The 21,850-nt window shown below is 51.9% G+C and overlaps 1 protein-coding gene and 1 long non-coding RNA gene across 4 annotated transcripts; both read right to left on the reverse strand.

Moving 5' to 3' along the window:
- Positions 1-468: 468 nt before the first annotated feature.
- Positions 469-20,506, reverse strand: LOC125712264 (large neutral amino acids transporter small subunit 4-like). Of its 3 annotated transcripts, none has more exons than XM_048982141.1 (14): positions 20,348-20,506; positions 17,853-18,091; positions 13,311-13,503; positions 12,914-12,969; positions 12,739-12,815; positions 7,530-7,622; positions 7,201-7,334; positions 6,801-7,003; positions 5,924-6,067; positions 4,982-5,102; positions 4,724-4,856; positions 4,340-4,413; positions 4,111-4,234; positions 469-3,824 (listed from the first exon to the last, which is right to left on the reverse strand). In XM_048982141.1, the coding sequence occupies exons 2-14, from the start codon at positions 18,010-18,012 to the stop codon at positions 3,660-3,662; spliced, it is 1,677 nt and encodes a 558-aa protein (XP_048838098.1). In that variant the 5' UTR covers positions 18,013-18,091; positions 20,348-20,506; the 3' UTR covers positions 469-3,659. The 3 variants fall into 3 exon arrangements, with proteins under 3 accessions (XP_048838098.1, XP_048838100.1, XP_048838099.1); XM_048982143.1 differs by lacking the exons at positions 17,853-18,091; positions 20,348-20,506 and adding exons at positions 13,753-13,918; positions 14,143-15,180; XM_048982142.1 differs by lacking the exons at positions 17,853-18,091; positions 20,348-20,506 and adding an exon at positions 13,753-15,180.
- Positions 11,283-12,730, reverse strand: LOC125712333 (uncharacterized). The gene is made up of 3 exons (XR_007383267.1): positions 11,498-12,730; positions 11,359-11,392; positions 11,283-11,295 (listed from the first exon to the last, which is right to left on the reverse strand). It is a non-coding gene; the product is annotated as an uncharacterized LOC125712333 (long non-coding RNA).
- Positions 20,507-21,850: the final 1,344 nt, after the last annotated feature.

A 21,850-nucleotide genomic window follows, 5' to 3' on the forward strand; every position in this document is an offset into this window, starting at 1 on the left:
AATTACACGGGTTTGTACGGCAGGCAGTGGGAAGCTTCAAATCCTGTTAACCCTCTAGTGGGGAAAATTACACAATACTGGATTTAGTAGTGAGGAGAATCCCCCCCCCTGCCCTCCCCAAGATATCGGGTAAAATTCCTCATTTATTTGAAGCACGTAGGAAACTCCGACCAAGACTCTGCTGCAGAAAATGTTTCTTGAAAAGTACCTTCGGTACTACCGGACAAACACCGAGGAACATCTAGATTTTTTTAATGCAAATCTTTGTAGCGTTCATGAATACTGAGTAACAAAATACTCAACCAGATCAATATCTAAGCCAATCGTAATGCTGTGGGCTCAGTATGAAGTCTAATAGATTAATCACTAATGTGACAAGAGTGTTTAATCCCATGGAGGGGTTTGGTGCTGTTACTTGTGAACAATTTAAAAGTGTATTAGTAAAATAATTAACACTGACATTCAACATTTTAGCAAATTATTTTCACCTTATATTTATTTTTTCATATAATTCCTTTTTAAACAAAAACAACAGTGGCTATATTGCAACGTTGAGACAAGTAATTAAAACACAACATACGTGGATAAAAGATACTGACACACAGAAAAGACTAAAAAATAAAAACCTTATGAATAAGTAGAGTTACGGGAAAGATATCAGGGAGTCCGAACATCCACTCGGTCAGCATCAACGGTCCCAATCAAACTCAGTCTTTTATCACACAAAAGGAATTCGGACACCAATTCAAAACAGAACTTTGGTGAAAGGTTACACTTAAAACAATACAGTGACGACACTCGACCAGAGACATTAAGGTGTGGTGTAGAAAAGTGCCAAATCTCCCGATCTGAGGGAATGAATATCGTAATCCGACATCCCTTACGCAGGAATACAGTACTGCAACTATGACAGACCTTACCTGTAAGATCCAGGCACGCTTTCTCACAAATGTGATACGTATCAGGCCTGACTGGTCTCTCTGCACTGTGCATGTGTACAGAAATGTGCTTCAGAGGACCCGTTGATGTAAAGGCAGCATGAAGGACTGAGTCCCCGCTGGACAGAGAAAGCGAAGCACAGCAGCGAGTCTAATTGCATAAAGGACGACATTCAGAGACGAGGACGGGAAATCGGACCTCGGCTCTTGTGCAGTTCAGGCAGAGTCATACTCATCTGTTAGCTTTTCATATCATAGCCAGTCACATGCGCACCCATGCAAACATTTTTAAAATAGATATTTCTTTTTAAGATCTGTTTAAAACATTCTGCTATACGTTCAGGTTCTGACACTGTTCCTGGTACGAAGCAACCAGCACTGACAGTCACTGCTCCCGTGGGGCTGAAACGGGCACTGACACCCAGTGCAGTGAGACCAGTCTACCTGTGTGAAAACGTCTGACACTCAGACACGTATCACTCCAAACTGGGCATGGCAACAGACCCGCAGATCGGGCTGCTTCCTCTCTGCATGTTTCCCTCTATCCTGTATTCAGTCACATTCAGAAATAAAATGTTCTTTTGTCCATGTTCATGAATAAAGGACACAGTTCATAGGGACAGGTACAAATATTTTCAAAAGTCACCCTCTTCATTTACATTATACTTCCCTGTCTGTATATTTTTCTTGTGGGACCTCAAGTGCACACACTCCTCAGCTCAGAGGGAAGTACCTACACACATCTTTTAAAATGCAGGATTTTGACAACCTGCCGTTTCCTTATAACCGATGCCACAGTACATACATACTGTGAAAGCACATTATATATCTATAAAAATAAAAACACGTTCGAACTACGGAACTATACGTCACAAAATGTGTTGCTAAAGTGGAGTGAAAGATCAGTTCTTTCCAGTGACAGCACCAAATTCAGAATGACTTCTTTTGTGACAAATGGCAGTCCACTTCTATACTCAATGGTAAGTGTGACAAAAGTAGAGAGGACACAAGATCGAATCTCTGTTACTAGCGTGCAAGACCGTGTGGTGTTTGTGTCCGGCCGAGTGGCAGAGCCCACTTTATTGGCACAACTGCTTCTACAAACACCAACACACTATGGCAACGCGCAGGAAGATCAATTCCACGCCACGCCTGTGCTTGCGACAGCCAGGCAGGAGGGTGACCTGTGTTGTGGCTGGATGAACCGGCTGGGGGCATCATTACCTCGCATGGTCAGAGCTCAGCTGCACACTGAGCTGCAGGATAGGTTCCTGAAGCCCATCTCCTAACGCAGGCTGCGCGCGCACCAACACCCTGCTGTCCGTCTGGAGAGTGTGCACAAGTCACACGTGGAAAATGGTGACCTGCGTCACGTCTCGGCCCGGCTCTGTGCTACTTTAATCCGTAAAAAGCTTGATATGAGTGAGATAAGCAGGAGCCGCTAGGCCGCCATCTGTCCCCGTTCGCTGTGTTTGCTGCCCAGGGACTGTAGCGTTATTGCTAGTGGGGGGGGGCTCCTCTTCCGCTCCCATCCCCGTGACCTCCTAAACCTGACCGGGTCGTGTGGAGCGAGACTCACCCCCCTAACCACCCTTAACAAAAGCCAAAGTTAGGGTGTAGTAGGGTTAGTGCTAAGCTTGAGTGCCAGATAAAGGCTTTAAGGGCCCCATCCCAAAGACAGGGAGAGACAGCTTCTGTCAAGCCCTCTGGTCACAGGAGTGGAGACACTCCGATAGATTCTCCAGAGCAGAGTGCCGGGCTGGCAGCTTTAAGGTAAGCTGAGACTGGGGAGGGAGATTCAGGGCCGTCTTGCCTCCCATCCAGTGAGATGGCAGACCTCCTGAAAGACCACAACCTTGGCTTTTTGGCAGGGAGTGTCAAAGAAATTGTCACTGAAAAGCAGCCACCCAAAAGGCACCAGCACCCCTCTGACCAGTGCAGCATCGACACCCCCCACCCTGACCAGCGCAGCGTCAAGACCCCCCACTCCTAGCAGTCAACATGTTACTCATATAGCACCATTTGGAGCAACAAAACCCTACTGTGCAACTTCTTCCACTGTCTACTCAAGTTTGAGAAAAAAAAAAAATCTTCAAAATTTTGAAACCTCTATGCAATAAAACAATTAAACAAAATAATTAATCCAGAGCAGATCCTATGAGTAAAAAGATATTTTCAATAAACTCTTCTGCTTTGAGGACCCTGTGAGCTGTAGTGTGGGCCCTCAATCATCTGCATGGCTGTGGAACACTAACAAAACCTTAGAAGGAGACAACGCTCTGGCATCCTTCTCCAAAGGAGAACTGCTCACATTTCTGGGCCTTTTTCCCAAGGCTCAGGTGACACTTTGCAGGAATGAAGCTCCTTCTGCTCAACATGAAAAAGCATAAAACGTAAAAAACAGAAAGAGGCCGAGTGGAGGATGGGGTGGGGGGGGTCTCTACGCAGCCGCTGTGCTTCTCCTCTGTCAGTTTCACTCTTCGCCATGTCTGCTAGCTGGCAGGCCAGACGGCCACCAACATCTGCGATCTTCTAGGTGTCGCCTTCACAGTGAGAGTCCATCTATGGGCAGGGGCCTGGGGGTCCATGAGCGAGTGTGTGAGAGGTGGGACGGCCTGTGTGCATGTGTGGCAAAGCCTGGGAGAGGGCAGGCCGGGGGAGAGGGCAGGCCGGGGGAGGTCCCAGGTCCAGGTAGGACTGGCTCCCCCTCCTCGGCGCCGCCTAGACGAAGGCCTCCTGCTTGCTGCCGTCAGCGGCGACCTTGCTGTATATTTTGGCGTCTTCCTCGCGCTCCCGCTTCTTGCGGACCAGCTGGCGCCGGAAGCACAGCAGGTAGAGGGGCAGGCAGAACCCCATGATGCTCAGTCCCAGCAGGCCCACGTTCACCTGTCAGGAGGAAGGGGGAGCAGGGGAGGGGGCAGGGTCAGAGGAGGGGCAGGGGGCGGGATCATAGGGAGGGGCGAGATCATAGGGAGGGGCGGGATCATAGGGAGGGGCGGGATCATAGGGAGGGGCGGGATCATAGGGAGGGCGGGATCATAGGGAGGGGCGGGATCATAGGGAGGGGCGGGATCATAGGGAGGGGCGGGATCAGGCTTTGACCACAGTTCACCACGTCTCCCTAAAAAGGCCACATGGAGCAAAGGTCCGGCTGCAGGTGTGTGTTACTAACCCAGAGAGGGTCCCCCTCAAGGGGGCCCATCATGGCCATGAAGAGTGGCTGCTGGAGAAGGGCAAAGAGGGCGCTGATCAGAGACTGCATCCCAGTCAGGCTGCCAAACTGGGAGGAGGGGTACCTGTGTGTGGCCAAAGCAGAACCATGAGCACACTGACACAACTGGAGGGAACAAGTGCATCACTCAGAGCGTCACTGCTAAGAGTCACGGCACAGCACTGCGTACACTGCAGCGTACAGTCCCCCGACGGCCGAGTGGATGAATCCTCTAACAACGGTGTGCAGGACAAACGACACAATCTGGAAGAGAAACACAGAAAAACAACCAATCAATCTGCAGCCCTTAGTTTCATCTGCTCCAGACCAGGCCCCGTAATAATTCCATTTTGACCGTCCAGAAAAATATATTGCAGAGCACAGATATGGCAGCTAGAGGGCAGCGGTACACCTTCGTGGTTCAGAAGCACGATTACGACACGCAGTAGTGCACTTTGCCAGCCATTAATGCTGCAGCAGGTATCTGTTTGTACAACCGGGAAGCAGAGCGCCGGGGGGGGGGGGGGGGGTCGGCAAAGCGTGTATGGGGGGGGCTGGTTGGTACAGCGCTCACCTGCAGGGGCAGGTTGGGGATCAGGCAGGTGACCCCAAAACCCACAAGCAGCAAGTTGGTGAAGATAAACGCACGTGTGGCGTTGGTGATCTTCTGGATCTGTCGGTCACGGCGCGGGGGACTTCCTGGTTCCCTGGGTGGGGGGAGGGTCACACACAGAGGGGTCAGCTACAGGCACGTGTGACAGGGCCGGCAGGGACACGGCAGGGACACGGCAGGGACACGGCAGGAACGTAGCGGCCCGTGGCACACACTCACTGGCTGGACTGCGCGTGGTCCTCACACTCTTTCAGCTTCCAGTCCATGACATAGCCGATGACGGGGGCTGTTAGCAGACAGAGGAGCTGCAAGACGCCGAAGATGGAGGAATAGAGGCTCACTGGGAGACAGGGAGAGACAGAGAGGGCCGTCACTCAGCTCACAGGCATCCATGTCAGTGAGGGGGCTGAGCCTCGAAGGCGGGGGCCATGCTCCCAGGGACTCTCATCCACCTACCCGAACCTCCATCAACTACAGATTATTTTTCGGAACCTGCAAACTTAAGGTTGCAGTTCCCCAAAATATCACCAGGGGGCAACAGAGAGCCAGCAGTCAGCAGGTGCATGCACTAGAGTGGAGGAGGAGTACAGGACAGAAATGGTCAGCGGTAGACAGAGTGGTAATGCTGGTGGAGGCTGTAATGGGGGGGTTAAATGAGGGTCCAGGAAGTGGCAGTAATCTAAGCAATGTCCTTACCAATATCCATCCTCTCTCCTAAAAAGAGGTGAGAAGCCGGAGTGAGAGAGAAGGGAGAGAGAGCAAGTGTGGTGAGAGAGAGAAGACATCGCTGCAGGCTGCAGCCGCGCTGAGCCTCCTGCACACATGCGGATTCTGAGGTGCAGCCTGCACTGCACTGCACTGTTATCTGCACTGACAGCAAGCAGCACGCCAAGCCGCGTGTGATCGTACCTGGCCAGTAAGCCTCATTCTCATCGTGAAATACTCCTTACACAGCAGTAATATTTCTTTGCTCTTTGGGTTACCTAATTTACTCTGCTATGCTAAAAGAGCTTTGCACTGAAGCTGAAGTGTGATTCCAAAAAGCTCCAGATTTTACAGAGAAATTACACACAGCCATGTGACACACAGTCATGTGACACACAGAGGCCCAGGTTCAGGAGACACACATCATGCTCTTGCCACCACCCCCCCCCCACCCACCTGTGCTGAGGTTGCCCTCCGTCAGCGACTCCAGGATGCTGTTCATGGCGCCCATGTAAAAGATGAGCCGCAGCTGCGTGACACACATGGTGATCAGGCTGAGCATGAAGATGGGACTGAAGATGCTGCGCAAGAAGGACTGAGCTGGAGGAGACAGAGTTGGGAGACGGACAAGCTGAATCAATAGGGTGCAGGCACACCAGAGACCAGCAGGGGGCAATGTGGGCAAAATACTCAACTCATGACCAGAACGTGGCTGATATAAATCCCACTGTCAGCTTCCCATTTGTCTTTGAGTACAGCACTCAAATCCAGTCACTTCACCAAAGTGTCCAGTTTGCCTACAGATGCTAAGCACGCTCCTGCCTGAGAGATACACACGCACGGTAGCCCAGCTCATTAAGGAGCACAGCCCCCCCTTGCCAGCACTCCAAATCTTTGTCCCACTCCAAGATGCTTCTGAGGACGGGGTAAACATCAAAGGACGGTGCAGAGGAAAACTCTAGCAGGTCATGGGAACACGATCCAGACACGGCCCCCCCCAAAAGGTCTCGTCAGTCAGGCCTGGCTAACTGGCTCTCGGATCTTGACTGGCACCCCGATGCCTGAGAACCACGATGCTCGGACCCTTCCTGAGAGGCTGTCGGATTCAATTGTACAGTCTGCTTGGTGACGCGACAACCTGCTGGGTGTCTGAGAGCCCTGAACTGGGTCGAAGGGCATCGGAAGAGTGGAATGTACTATTAAGAGCGGCGAGGGGAGAAGCGGCAGTCAGATTTTTATGTAATCCTCCCTACACAGCTGTTTCCTCAGGTTGGCACAGGCCTGGTACTGCTGCTGTCAGTGCAGGGTGGCACAGGAATGGCTGCGGACTTACATTCCTCCTCTGGCTGGCACTTGACCTCCAGGTCCACCGTGGACAGACACAGCTTGTTGCCGTCCTGCGCCGCCAGCTCTTTGGGACTCTGCTTCATGGAGTTGCCGACGCTGAGACGACGGCCCACAGTGGTCACCTGCCGGTAGAACTGCTTTCCAGTGATCTTGTGGTCGAAACCCAGCCAGCTGAACTTGATCTTCACACTGTGGGAATGGTGAGGGGATTTCAGAATGAAAGAAGTAAAAGGGAGGGAGGTGAGACAGAGGACAGGCAGGGGGTGAAGATAAGCCAGGTGACGGTGTTTCCATGCGTGTGACAGCGTGTTTCCATGCATGTGACAGCGTGTTTCTATTCATGTGCCAGCACGTTTCCATGCATGTGACAACTATGCTTTTCTCACCTGTAGTCCATGTCCTCAGGTCCAGGGAAGGGCTCCAGAGGCCAGTTGAAGAAGCAGTTAATGAAGACGAGGCCAGCACAGCCCGCCCATACCAGCAGGATGGTGATGAAGGTCACTCCTAGGTCATAGATCACCTGAGGGAGACCAGGCAGGCATGTCGGTGAGGAGCTCATCCACAGGGTTCACTATTAACAGACAGTGCCTCAGAATCCAAGCCGACAGCAGCTGATTGGAGGACCTAAAACGTGTGGGACACATGACGGCCTGCAAACTCGACGAGAGTCTGACGAGCGGAGGGGGGGCCAGCGGAGAAGACGCAAGTTCAGTACCTTGATTCCTGGGAAGGTGACTGCTGAGGAGGCATAGGAGCCGATCATCAGGGCGATGAAAGTGGAGCGAAGGTCTCCAAACATGTTGGGCAGCTGCAGAGGGAGGCAGGGAGGCCAAAAGCGTGAGAATACAGCCAGCGCCACAATGTCAGCCCACCGCAGTAATCGGGGGAAATGGGGGGGCAGCTTCAGTACAAACACGAGAGACAGAGTGAATATAGAGAAGAAAAAAGAAACAGAAAAGGAAAGAGTATAAATACATAAACAGAAAGCTGACGGCAGAAGATGGAGAAACACAAATTCCCTGCAGAAGAGCTAAGGAATGACATGGAAATCAGTTGGTGTCACAGCATCTTTGGGCATGTGGGGGGGTGGATACACAACAGCAATGAACGGCTAAGGCAGGGGCCTCACAGACCGCAAAAGGCAAAGGGGCTTGTACACAGACAAAGGCCAGAGCCAGAGGGAAGGGCAGGTAAGGCAGCTGGTGCTGCAAAATGAAAGCGGTAAACAGACGGAGGAAGGGTAACCGGAGGAAGAGCGACGTGAAACAGGAAACGCAATCAGCATGGGACGGCTGTGAGAACTCTGCTGAATCGGCATATCAGAGTAAGGAAAGAATGAGCCTCCGAGACAGACAGCAGGCTGCAAGTGGAAGTGACGCCTAGCATGGGATAGTGCTCTGTGTGTCTGCATGCGGGCTGCCCTAGCGGAAAAGCAGCAAAACTGTCAGCATGCTTATACCCGCCGGTTCCCTCGCCCCTCCGGCTCCCTCGCCCCGCCGGCTCCCTCGCCCCTCCGGCTCCCTCATCCCGCCGGCTCCCTCGCCCCTCCGGCTCCCTCGCCCCTCCAGCTCCCTCATCCCGCCGGCTCCCTCGCCCCGCCGGCTCACTCACCCCGCCGGCTCCCTCATCCCGCCGGCTCCCTCGCCCCTCCGGCTCCCTCGCCCCGCCGGCTCCCTCGCCCCTCCGGCTCCCTCGCCCCGCCGGCTCACTCACCCCGCCGGCTCCCTCATCCCGCCGGCTCCCTCGCCCCTCCGGCTCCCTCATCCCGCCGGCTCCCTCGCCCCTCCGGCTCCCTCGCCCCTCCAGCTCCCTCATCCCGCCGGCTCCCTCGCCCCGCCGGCTCCCTCGCCCCGCCTTCTCCCTCGCCCCTCCGGCTCCCTCATCCCGCCGGCTCCCTCGCCCCTCCGGCTCCCTCATCCCGCCGGCTCCCTCGCCCCTCCGGCTCCCTCGCCCCGCCGGCTCCCTCGCCCCGCCTTCTCCCTCGCCCCGCCTTCTCCCTCGCTCCTCCGGCTCCCTCGCCCCTCCAGCTCCCTCGCCCGGCCGGTTCCCTCACCCCTCCAGCTCCTTCGCCTCGCTCATGACAGACATAAGCTTGCTCCCCAGGAGCCGTACCCTGCTGACGCTCACGCCAAGGTCAAGCAGAACATGAAAACACCCAACATGACAGCTGCTACTACAATCGCAGGCTCTTTTTATACCAAGGTGAAACGAGACCAATTACGAGAAGGAATCTGTAAACACCACTACACTGATGTTGTAATTATGTAGACGTCTGGGAGCCAAAAGACTCGGTTTGACAAACAGGAAGCAGAACTGGAAATGGAGCCACGAGGATCGCCACGGCCGTCACCATGAATCATCGCTGCTAGTTGAGTCGTTACGAAGATTAATCACCAGGAAACCGAGGGATGAGGTTTTTTCACACTTGGCAGCGTTTCTGTTTTCCTCACATCATGTGTGTATAAAAAACAGCGAGCGACGCATGCAGACCCCTTGGGTCTTGAAAAGCAGTAAAAACTGACCACTAACTGCGTGGCCTCATCAGCCGTGACTGAATGCCACAGAAATGGTGGAGAAATGGAACTTCTTGTCCCCAGGTGGGAGCTAATGATTGGTCGCCCTCGTCCTTCAGTCACACGAGCAGTGGGTCACGTGGGTCACGTGGGTCATGGGGTCACTGCTGCCTTTCACAGATCAGCGATCTCCACTCCCAGCTGAAGGTCCTGCAGGTTCTTCTGGTCCCACTTTCTCATTCTCAGACATCTGCTTAATCGGTTATGTCACAGACATATTTACGGTGTACAGTTACTCTGTAGGGTGTCGCATTGCGAAGCGTGTGTCCGATGCATTTGTGAACTGTCTCTGGTTTCAGAGGACACACGTGTGGCTCATAATCACAACCCTCTAAAAATACACTGGGGGCAGCACGATCCAGGCTGACCCAGTCCGCTCCACACAAGCACGTCTGTGACCACGTGACGACCTGGCCCCCAGGCTCACCTAGCCAACAACCCCCCCGAACTGGCACCAGTACAGGCCATCGCAATCCCTTTAAACACAAACGGCTGTATGCCACCCCCACAGTAAACATCTGCAGAGGATTCAAAACACGGGGGAGGTTACTTACGACCCTGTTTACCACATACAGGAATGTCTGAGTAAGAGGGAAAAAAGCCTGAAATACGCAGGTTACACAACAGGCGATGGGGAAACTCCCCATCGCAGGAGAGAACGCCGGTACAAGACAAGCATTGGGGGGGGGGGGGCTTAGATCAACAGAATGGCTGCTCTCTGAAGCTGCAGGTGTGCAAATGGACACTTAAGGAAACAGCCTTTCCATTGAGGGGGAAGGAGAGCAGAGTCACGGGCAGCGTCTGTGCCCCCCCCCCGAGGGTCGGCAGGAGAGCCCAGGCCAGTCCAGGGGGGGCGCACAGTCACACCAGACCACTCAAGGGGGGAGACATAGTTATACCAGGCAGCTCAGCCATCAGCGTCACGAAGTGGGGGGGGGGGTTCAGGATGTTCTCTGACCTTCATGCTGGAGTAACATGCATATGCACACACACACACACACACACACACACACACACACACACACACACACACACACAGTCACAAACACACACCCATTTCATATCGTGTTATCAGTCTGGGATCAACATCTCTGCTGGAGCACAAAAGAATGGAAGATAGGAATAAGGCAGATCCAGACAGGCTGGGGGTAGAAAATGAAATACAGAGGAAAGGGAAGCGGATCACAGCATGGAGAAGTGAAAGAGGCAAAGGAGGGGGCTGGGGATGGGGGGGGGGGGCGTGTGACTCGTCATGGCAGCTGATGAAAACCAGCCCAAACCGGCGAGATCCTGACTGCGCAGAGCCCAGCGGCACAGACAGCTGAGAGGTAATGACCTCAGCGGTGGCCCGAGGAGACCCGCGCCCAGGTACACCCCTCCTGGGCTCAGACCCTCACTCGACATCGGATGTCAGCACCGAGAGCTCGCTCTTCCCTCCCCGTCATATGGAGACACGCAGCTCCTGGCCGTCACCGACGGAAACGGGCTAGTGACCGGATCAACATGTTCCCTCCGATTCCGGACCCTGAGCTGAGCGGCTCCTCTGTTAACCGTGCTGTACTATGGGGACGGAGGAGGACACATCTCTGGGAAACACGGGGACATCCCCCGCCTCCTCATTCAAGAAACAAAAAGTGCCAGAACAACTTTGTTTATCAACTTTCACCTGCTTTCAGGCTGTTGGGGTGACATCAGGCCAGTGCGGAGTCCCCACAGGAACAGAACGCACTGAGCCTGCCGACTGCTCATGTCTTAAGCTTCTTTTTTTAACCAGACATATGCCAGACGCAGAGTTTGCACATTACAGCTCACTGTTGTACCTCTTAGTGCTGTTACTGTTATCATGTTCTTAGCTGAAGCTTAGAAGTGCAACACAGCCCTACACAGCTGCATTTCCGCCCTGCACAGCTGCAATACCGACCTACAGAGCCGCAATACAGCCCTACACAGCTGCAATTCCGCCCTGCACACCTGCAATTCCGCCCTGCACAGCTGCAATACCGCCCTACACAGCTGCAATACCGACCTACAGAGCCGCAATACAGCCCTATACAGCTGCAATACCGCCCTGCACAGCTACAATTCCGCCCTGCACAGCTGCAATACCGACCTACAGAGCCGCAATTCCGCCCTGCACAGCTGCAGATTCTACGTCAAGTCAGCACTGCGGACACAAACAGCAGAGCTGCAGTTCCCCGACCCTGGATCCAAGTCAGAAACTGGCACTGCTACCTGAGACCTAGTACCATCGCCACCCCTGCCCACTCCTCCAGTCTCTATGTAATGACCTACATAAACAGCCACCAGAACATTCTTCACAGTACTTCTACCCATGACAACCACGCTTTCATGTCTGAGCTGAGAGTTCATCTCCTGACAACTGACTCATTCTGCTCCAAACTCAACATACTTATTTAACAGCATTTTATTATGGAAATATTTATAAATATATTTTTTACACTCCCTTAAAGCAGATCACTTCACATTCACCTGCAGGCACCATGCTACTAATGGCACCAATAATTAATCACCCCCCCTTAAAGGACCGAGTGAGCCACGGCTGCTTTTTCCACTCAATTGAGGTCCGTCCGGGAGGCAGTGGGGGGGGGGGTACGGGACCAGAGCAGCTGCAGGTAGGCCCATAGCATGCTGGTGGCAAGCATGCAGCCGCCTATTGCTGACACGCTTACATGCACATGCAGCACCAAGGCTGCTGGCAAACTGCACAGAGAAGGAGGCTGACCAGGCCCCAGGACAAAGCGTGCAGAGCAGTGCCAGGAGAACAGGAACACACACACACACACACACACACACACACACACACACACACACACACACACACACACACACACACACACACGCACACACTACACAGACAATAACTAAAGGGAGAATTCAAAGTTGTGAGCCAGCTGTCCTGCCCATTAAGATACTGCATTGTTGCTTTTTAATTATTCCAGTGTTTAATGCCCTGCTAAGGGAATTTAGAAGGAGGGACAGCGTTCCTTACTAGGCTTCTCTGAGAACACCCCCCCCCCACGTGTGCTTTAATCCCCTGCTGGCCTGACATGGAATAATGAATGTTTGCAAAACAACACAGAGCTGTAATTCCAAAGGCCTGAAGTGGACTTTGCTGCTTGTCATCCCAGAATGTCTGCATAGCTTCCTGGCTGTGTGCAGTCTGTGTGTGGGGGGGTTGGGGGGGTCCTTCAGTGAACGGCGCGCAGCAGGCGTGGGAGACCATATCGCTGTGAATATCGGCAAAAACATCAGTGGGCAGGGTCTAAGTCATATCTGCCCCCCCCCCCCCCCGGGGTGGACAAGGATGCGGGTGGGGGGGTCAGAACTCACCGTGAGGGATGTGAAGGTCATGCACATGCCACCAAAACCGTTGAGCGCCAGGGCGATAAAGATCAGCACAGATAGGCCTGAAAGAGGAAGGACAGAGATGGTGAGGCAGAGAGAGGGGGTGGGCACGTGCTCTGCCAGCCGAGGCGGGGGCAGCCCACATGGGGGCCATACGTACTTTGTGGATTGCTGGAACCGTAGGCAATCAGGATACAGGAGCTGGCGAAGCTAGCACTGCAACAGAGAGCAGTGCAGGGGTCAGTCACGCCTGACAGCTTTGCGGCCATGCCCCTCCCACTGCAAAGACCGGCCCGCCATGCCCCTCCCACTGCAAAGACCGGCCCGCCATGCCCCTCCCACTGCAAAGACCGGCCCGCCATGCCCCTCCCACTGCAAAGACCGGCCCGCCACGCCCCTCCCACTGCAAAGGCCGGCCCGCCACGCCCCTCCCACTGCAAAGGCCGGCCCGCCACGCACCTCCCACTGCAAAGGCCGGCCCGCCACGCCCCTCCCACTGCAAAAGCCGGCCCGCCACGCCCCTCCCACTGCAAAGGCCGGCCCGCCACGCCCCTCACCTGCCAAGCAGCCGCAGCTTGCGTGGGCCGTACTTGTCCATGACGATGCCGAGCGGCAGGGTGATGGCGCTGAGCAGGAAGGAGCCAATGGTGAAGGCAAGGTTCAGCATCTCGTCCTGCTCCTTGCAGATGAGCCAGCCGTTCATGCGCTGAGGCACCTCGTCCAGCGACTGGTTCAGCCCTGAGGCGTTTCCTGGCCAGGCGGAGGAGGGGTCGACATCGTTAGAGCTCTGCTAAAAATGTACCAGAACCTACTCAGGCGAGCTTTAGCACGCAGGCTAATTACAGAGGTATAAATGACTAATATGCAGCGTGCAGCTCCACACCAGGACCCAGGGTCCTCAACTCACAGAGCAGGCAACACACAGGAAAAAAAAGGTCTGCTTCAGTGTAGAGGGCAGCGGCCGCCTCTCAGGCTACACGTCTGACGAGCACTCAGCACCTCCATTTTGTTTTCTCCCCCATGACGATCTCCAAACAAACACAGAGAGGATTTAGCCGTGAAGACCGCTGTGAGGAAGCACACTGAAAAGCCATCTCCTGGTATTCCCAGAAACATACTTCCTGTAACTTCCGCTGCCCGGAGAGGCACAGCAGCTGAGTTCAATCTGGGAGACAGTTAAAGGTCATATAAACAGCCTGAGACAGATAAACAAGTGGCAGAATTAGCTGTGTACTGTCCTGGGCGATACACGCACTGCGCTGACCCAATGAAGTTCCAAGGCGACATTAATAACCAGTGACTTACTGGTTACTGGTTAAATACCCATCACCCCGGTATTTATGCTGAACTGTTTATTCACAAGCACTTCCCAAGCTTTCAGGTTTTTACCCAGTAAATCTGCTGCAGAATGAGCTCCTGCTTTCCGAGGCTGTGGGAGACGACAGTGGCAGTCAACTCTACTATTTCACTGGCAGTGCATTTTCATTATTTTTATACGCTGACGTCACACTGAAACAGTCACCCTTTATTTGCAGCGGAGGGGGGGGGTGTGTGTGAAATTTGTTAATCAGTAATGGCATCTGCACCATGGCTGAGGCTGCGAAGGGGCAGCGCCAGAATGCGGGCCCGCCTGCAGTGCCGATTCCTGCGACCGTCGCCGCTGAGAACACGCAGAAAGGACACTCCGCCCCCCCCCCCACGACAGATATGGGGTCAAAGGGGTAAACAGGGAGCCAGAGGGAAAGGGAGAGGATTCCTCAGCTATGACTCATTATTAATATTCCGGTTATAAGAATGTTCGTGGAGGCAGCCTCTGTCCCCACGCCACTGCATTGATGAGGTCATCATTTCTGAGCTGTCAAATGACAGAACTGCGGCAAGAAGCTGAGGGATAAGCAGCCATTAATGCGAACCTCCCTGTGAGGTCGATGTTTAAAAGTGCAGATAAGACCCATGGAGACCCCCAGCACAGACGCCCGCAGATAACACCCATGGAGACCCCCAGCACAGACGCCCGCAGATAAGACCCATGGAGACCCCCAGCACAGACGCCCGCAGATAAGACCCATGGAGACCCCCAGCACAGACGCCCGCAGATAAGACCCATGGAGACCCCCAGCACAGACGCCCGCAGATAAGACCCCATGGAGACCCCCAGCACAGATGCCCGCAGATAAGACCCATGGAGACCCCCAGCACAGACGCCCGCAGATAAGACCCATGGAGACCCCCAGCACAGACGCCCGCAGATAAGACCCCATGGAGACCCCCAGCACAGACGCCCGCAGATAAGACCCATGGAGACCCCCAGCACAGACGCCCGCAGATAAGACCCATGGAGACCCCCAGCACAGACGCCCGCAGATAAGACCCCATGGAGACCCCCAGCACAGACGCCCGCAGATAAGACCCATGGAGACCCCCAGCACAGACGCCGCAGATAAGACCCCATGGAGACCCCCAGCACAGACACCCGCAGATAAGACCCCATGGAGACCCCCAGCACAGACGCCGCAGATAAGACCCCATGGAGACCCCAAGCACAGACACCCGCAGATAAGACCCCATGGAGACTCCCAGCACAGACGCCGCAGCTCGCTGCTCGTTACTCGCCGCTCTGCACCTGTACTTTGCATCGGGCAAAAAACTAAGTGCTTATGAGACAAATGAAATAACCATGCTGGTGAATCCCAAGTGGCCGCCGGGGGTGACTGGACGCCAAGATGCAGGCTGCATTAGTGGCTTTCCCGGGGGGGCGGGGGGTCCTGTGGAACGCCCGGCCCGGCCCGGCCCGGCCCGCGAGTGGCCACAGAATTGAGCTCGTGCTGTCCAATGGCACTCTTCCTCTCCGCATGTCCATTTAAGGAAGTGGAACAAAAATAAAAACTATGAGGTTGGTGTAGAGAGACGTGACTTCAGCTGCTGCAGCAAAAGCAAGACCAAGACTGTGACGAGGAGAACAGTCAAGGTCCATGTGAGACTCTGACTCATCACTGAACCCCAACCCCCCCCTCCGTCTAGCAGCCTGATGTAACCTGAAATTCCAGAAAGTCTGATGCTGATACTCTGGCCGTGTGAAAATTGTCTCCATGACGTCCCACCCCCCTCATCCCAACCCTGAAGTGACCTGTCACATCAAGCATCAGAAATCACGGCACACTGCTCCACAGCCACCGGATGAATATCCTATCCTGGGGTCAAGAGTTTCTGCTTGTGAGTTTTTGGAAGGTGGTGGCGCTGGGGGGTGGGGTGGCCAAAGCCAGGCACCTGACTCCGCCCTCCTCCAGCTCCCGAGTTGCACCACCGGCAGTAAACAGCGGACAAAGCAGCTCAGGAGGAACCGGAAGCTCAGCATGGAAAGAGGCTGGCAGGGAAGAATGGAATTTATGGACATAAGAGATAAAAAAGGCGAGGGAGCCTGATAGGGGAAGGTAATAAAAGGGAGAATGACAAGGAGAGATGCAATAAAAGGCATTACTGTCAGGCTGACTGTAAAGCTGCAGCAGCAGTCGGATCCCGCAGATCAGGCGGAAGGGGAATCGCCGGCTTTCTCCACATCGCCCGGCTTTCTCCACATCGCCCGGCTTTCTCCACATCACCCGGCTTTCTCCACACCGCCCGGCAGCAGTACCCCAGACCCGGCTCCCTGCCCCACTCGCAACACGAGACAGGAGCCCGGTGCTTTTCCACATCGCCCGGCTTTCTCCACATCGCCCGGCTTTCTCCACACCGCCCGGCAGCAGTGCCCCAGACCCGCCGCCCTGCCCCACTCGCAACACGAGACAGGAGCCCGGTGCTTCTCCATGTGTTCGTCAGGGACGCCCTCACGCTCCTCAGCCAGCCAGGGCTACGAATGATGCTCTGCATGTGAGACTCTCCACGTCCCATTAGCCGGACATACCCCAGAACGGCCCGAGTCACAGGGGCGATAATGAGCTCACAAAAGCCGTTTCTTCAAATGGAACACAGGTCAATGTCGGGGGGAAAAAATCGAAGGCATGCCTCAAAGAAAGAGTGTGATAATGCTGTCCATTCAGCCTGCATAAAGAAAGAAGATGGGATGCTCGTGTTTTATCCGTTTGGCTTCTCTCATGTTCCCAACGTCATTTCCCCAGAGGGCTACAACAAATAGCTTCCACTGATACAGAGAGAGAATACGTGTTACCTGTAACTGAGAAGTTTTTAGCCCACAGAGCTATCAGAGCTTTCTGCCTGAGTGCCACACAATCACAGCCCTCGCTCTCTCAGGCCAGTACACTCACTTTGGCCTTTGTGGTGAAACGGGCCTGTTTACTCCTTCCCACTAGAGCTTCCAGAAGTAGAAGTGAAACCTTTGGAAGGATACAAGCCACCAGATCTTCCTTTCCCACAGACTGGCCTGCGATCCTCTTACTTCTCAGAGCAAGAAAGTATCGCTGACCTTTTCAAGCTGCCTAATCATCTTATTCTCGTGTTGTTTACAGCTGCAACTCCTGTTACTTAATGCTAAGGTTGTGTAACACACCCAGCTAGTTGGTGAAGCATCTGCTGGCACTAGGCCCCCCCCCCCAAAGTCACTCTTTGTCAGAGAAAGGCGCCAGGCCCCACAGCCTGTCCATTTGTGGCGTCTACCCACACAATGCGTTCTTGACCTGCTTCCGAAATGTGGCACCTCTCAGGGCAGGAATCAAATGACAAACGCCTGGTACAGACTGTCAGCACGTATGACATGATGAGCCACGTAAAGGAGTGAAACTGGAACACTGGTGTTTTATGTAAAATGGTGATACTCACAACCAAGCGCCACACCCATCTCTCTAAGCACGTTAAACCGCTCAAAGGTTATTCTATAGTTATTCGAATAAGCTGTTCCTAGTATACAGCTATAAATGTCACCTCATACTAGCACTGGAGTTTCTGAGCAGTGAGATGTTCACCCACCACGTTGAGCATGCACGTCCTTCTTGTCAACGTAAGCTGTTTTTCCGTCTCCATAGCGAATTGGCCAATGGCAGAGGCCACACAAGCTGCCCCCACACCTCCTGACAGCTGGTGGGGTAACCCACCCAGACCCCCCCCCCCTTAGCCACTAGCTGGGGTGACAGGCTGCACATCCTCACCTGCCTCCTGGCAGAGATAGGAGTAGAAGCCTTCAGACTTCAGCATGATGAGCAGGGAGCTCCAGCCCAGCAGGACGGCGGAGAAGAGCAGGTTCTCCAGCACTGCGGTCACCGCCATCCACCAGCGGCGTGAAAAGGCTGTGGTCAGCGAGGGAGCCATGACCAGGGGGGGGGGGAGGTCAGCTGATCACTGCTGGTGTTGATGGGATGAAGCGTCAATGCACAGGTCCACCAAGTTCCTTTATGAACGGAAGAGGACACATTTAAAAGGTGTGAGGCACTCAACTTCTGGCAGATGGTCCCTGACAAGTCAATGGCCAGCCCCTCCTTCAATATGGCTGGCAGCTGTTAGACAGACACAGTCCGTGCACCGAGTGTCTTATCACTGGTTACCCCGCACATTTATCTGTGTGCCATCCGGATGCTCGCAGACTGACAGCATGTGTTGGTGCTCTTGTCGCCAGTCACGCATAAAGGTGGATTATCACTTTCTTTATATGTCTTCATATTATTTACTTAGTGATGGTACAAAGGTGGTGTCAGAATTTACTTCTGAACACCGATACAGTTCTTTCACAAATCACAATCATCAACAACTGTGTGGTTTCAACGTCCGTCTGAACTGACTTAAGATCGTTATGTCAAATTTACTTACTGTTGTATTTTAAGTCATTTCCGTTTTTTTTTTATTTAGATTGATTAAGGCCTGGTCTTTCTGTTACGTTATAAGGTGTTGCAATAAAATATAAAACATTAAGTTTTGTTGTTAAAACTTGTTTCAGAAGAATGACATACAGGAACGCGCATCTTTTCTTTGTTCCTCACCGACGGCAAATGAAAATTTCACCTGTTTGTAATTCACTAACACCGCCCATGTGTCTCCTCTAGCCCCGCCTTATGCTGCTCTGATTGGCCCTCCGCCTTTATAGCGCCTCTCCCATTTGCTCCTCCGAAACAATATTGCGGAAAGGTGCCACGTGAGGCCGAGTTTCAGCCGGTTCGAACCGGTGCGGCGCGAGATTCTCTGCAACCATCGTTTCATGTTGCCATTATTGTGGATGAGTAGCGGCCCAATGACGTTTTTGTCTAATCCAGCAATGACCAGCAATAATTCATGCAGTAATTAAACTGCAGTGTCCTGGAATAAGGTCATCATGTACATTTTGAAAATGTATCTCGTAGCCTATTTTTATATATTTCTGACAATAATAAGATTAGCGATATGTGTATATGTATTAAAAACATTTGCGAAGCCAATTTCTCGCCCGTATGTGCCAGGACGACTCTATTTACGGTGAGGAAATGAGCAGCTCCTGAAACTGGTCTGAACTGGACCTACATCAGTACACCTCGTCCTGAGGTCGGACCCCAGCCCCACAGAACCTGCCACAGCCGCCAGTCTGCGTTGCATCTTCTTCTGACCGTCAAGCATTTCACTTGCATTTGCATTTCACTTCTGTTCTGCACTCCAATTCTACGCAAACGAAAACGCATTTGCGATGACACTTCCTGGTTTTAAATTTGCCATTTTCTTGGTCGTTGCTGTTTTTGGCACCCGCGAGAGCACCGGTCAGTATGGCGCATTTCGAGCACAACCAGCATCCATCTATTCCACGTATTGCGGATACGAGTTTAATTATGTGCTCACCAGGCTAGTGCCCCTTCGTGAATCGATGACCACATTTCTTCTCCATACATCTGCATACTAAATTATATAATCTGAAGAAATGTCACTTACGTGTACCTGCTTCGGGTCAAAATGTTACACAAATCATTATCCGCGCGCGTATTTAAATCCATCTAATGTAACCAAGGTCGCCGATACAAGCACATTTCACAAAAATTAAAATACATTTTCACGATATCGATTTCCTGAGATAAAATGAAGTGCAATAAAATACTGCTGAAATTATTATTAGATAAAACTTGTAATAAATTATGTGTGACTGGCACGGTATACATGAAATTCAATAAAGAACAAATGCAAATGAATTTAGATCTTTTACAAAAGAATCATCAGCCAGAAATTCCTGTTTATCGACCGTCTGTATTAGTTACGCACTGGAGATGAAGTTCCTACCCCGAACACAAACATCCCACTTAAATTCGGTTTGTAATGCATCGAATGGTTGTGAAACTGAAAGATTCAGATGGGTTGAATTACAAAGCAGAATCCAATAATATTCATGATGAGGATGCTGACATAACTGCAATGTTTATGATGTGTGTAACTTTTCAGGGCAATACTGAACGCCAGTAACGATGCTGCCGCAGTGTTCGTACATGCTGGCACGGTTCAGTCACATTTACCTTTTATCGCTCCGTCAAAAACATTCAGATTTAATCTATTGAAGCCGGATTGCATAAACATAACGGGCAAAGCGTTCTGAGACACAACATCGGCAGCGTAAAAAGGAGACCGGACGATTGTTTGCCCATTCAATGCAATTCTTTTCTTAGCATCCCAGGATATCACGATGCAGAACATGTCATACCTGAGCTTCACTGAAATCCGCCAATGAATCGACCAAATCAGCCGGATGCAGCTCGCTTTTGGCTTGAAATCGTTTTCTACTGAAAAACGAGCTTCTTGTATAACGCAGCCTAACACCGCATCATTTCCATCAATTTTTCCCCATCTACACACCGACAGCTGCTTTATAGCTTCGGCGAAGGGAACACAAACAACCTCTCACTGTCATTGGTCGGTTAAACAGCTAGAGACAGACCTCGACCAATCAAATACACCCTTGAACAGTTAAATAATTAAATATCCGATAAACTAGTTCTTATAGCCTTCGTTTGTTTCAGCAAAAGATGACCAAAAAAACAACCTTTTCGAAGTGCTACTTTTGAAATTTGTAGTGTATGTTGTTACATAATTTCCAGTTAGGTCTACATGAAAGAAAAGGCTAATTGAAATTTTGTTACAAAAGTGGAGTAACGTAATTATTCGTACTTTCTTTTGCTGTAGAAAGCGTTACTTTCGTGTTTACGCAGTTTTGGTGAATTAGTGTGCTGTGCGAAACAATTACCTTCGTATTATTTTGTAGTTGATTTACACTGCAAACATTTATGCTAAGTTAGTTTCGGTCATATGGATATAATCTTACTGCTTATGATAAATTAGATGAATGCCGAAAATCAAAGTAGGCTACAGTACTTGCCAATAAAAATGAAAGCATTCATATTTTTAAATCGCTTATACGGAGCCGATTTTTAAATTCCGACCTAAAAATGGACCTTTTTAATGGAACTGCTGAATAATTGTACCAGGTTTCAAAAACTTATATTCCCGAAAAACAGGTCGTTTCATCTTTTTGTTGAGCTCCTGTCTAGTCCCAGCGCCAGCGTCTCTGCCGGATTCACTTCAGCGCGCCGCGCCCCCAAACTCTCTGGGATCGGATTTCAGTTGTTTTCAACTTTCTTGAAAATTATCAGCGTCACATATGCTGCTAAGCATCACGCATGTTTGACAGACTGCACATCAAACATAATCAACACACATCAAATAATATGTATTATGATACTAATTATATTTTGTTGCATATTATAAATACATGACAAGTAAAATGCTTATGAAATTGTGTCATTTGTATTGATTAACCATGACCAGTTACGGCTCTGGTTTTGCTCAGTTTGCTCAGTTTCCATTCCTGGTCTGTATTTACATTTGCTTGTCAGCAGAACGTTGCTTTTATTGGTCTTGCGTAATAAACGGCCTCGCTGACGGTAACCCCGAGGTCCACAGAAGTGCAGTAATTTCTTGTCTCCTTGGTGATAACAAATGCTTGACTGTAATGGGGTTGATGCATCTTAAAAGGCAACTCGATACTACCCAGTTCAATAGACATCAGTCACACAGCGGAACTACTGCGAGCGAAGCTACTCTGCCCGCGCTTATATCATTAGGAAGAGAATATTCACACTTTAAAGTGACGGGGATATGGAAAGATAAGGCGCCCACAGAAATCAGCCAGGTAGTTATAGCAATCAAA

Source organism: Brienomyrus brachyistius, chromosome 17 (assembly GCF_023856365.1).
Source record: "Brienomyrus brachyistius isolate T26 chromosome 17, BBRACH_0.4, whole genome shotgun sequence".
Lineage (NCBI taxonomy): Eukaryota > Metazoa > Chordata > Actinopteri > Osteoglossiformes > Mormyridae > Brienomyrus > Brienomyrus brachyistius.

What these genes read in the sequence shown, in the direction of transcription:
- LOC125712264 (XM_048982141.1), bottom strand. Translation starts at nt 18,012, where the DNA reads ATGGCTCCCTCGCTGACCACAGCCTTTTCACGCCGCTGGTGGATGGCG. An exon ending in CCTGAGGACATGGACTACAG is followed by an intron (nt 7,004 to 7,200) that starts GTGAGAAAAGCA and finishes CCATTCCCACAG; the next exon opens with TGTGAAGATCAAGTTCAGCT. An exon ending in GTGCCAGCCAGAGGAGGAAT is followed by an intron (nt 6,068 to 6,800) that starts GTAAGTCCGCAG and finishes TGTCTCCTCCAG; the next exon opens with CTCAGTCCTTCTTGCGCAGC.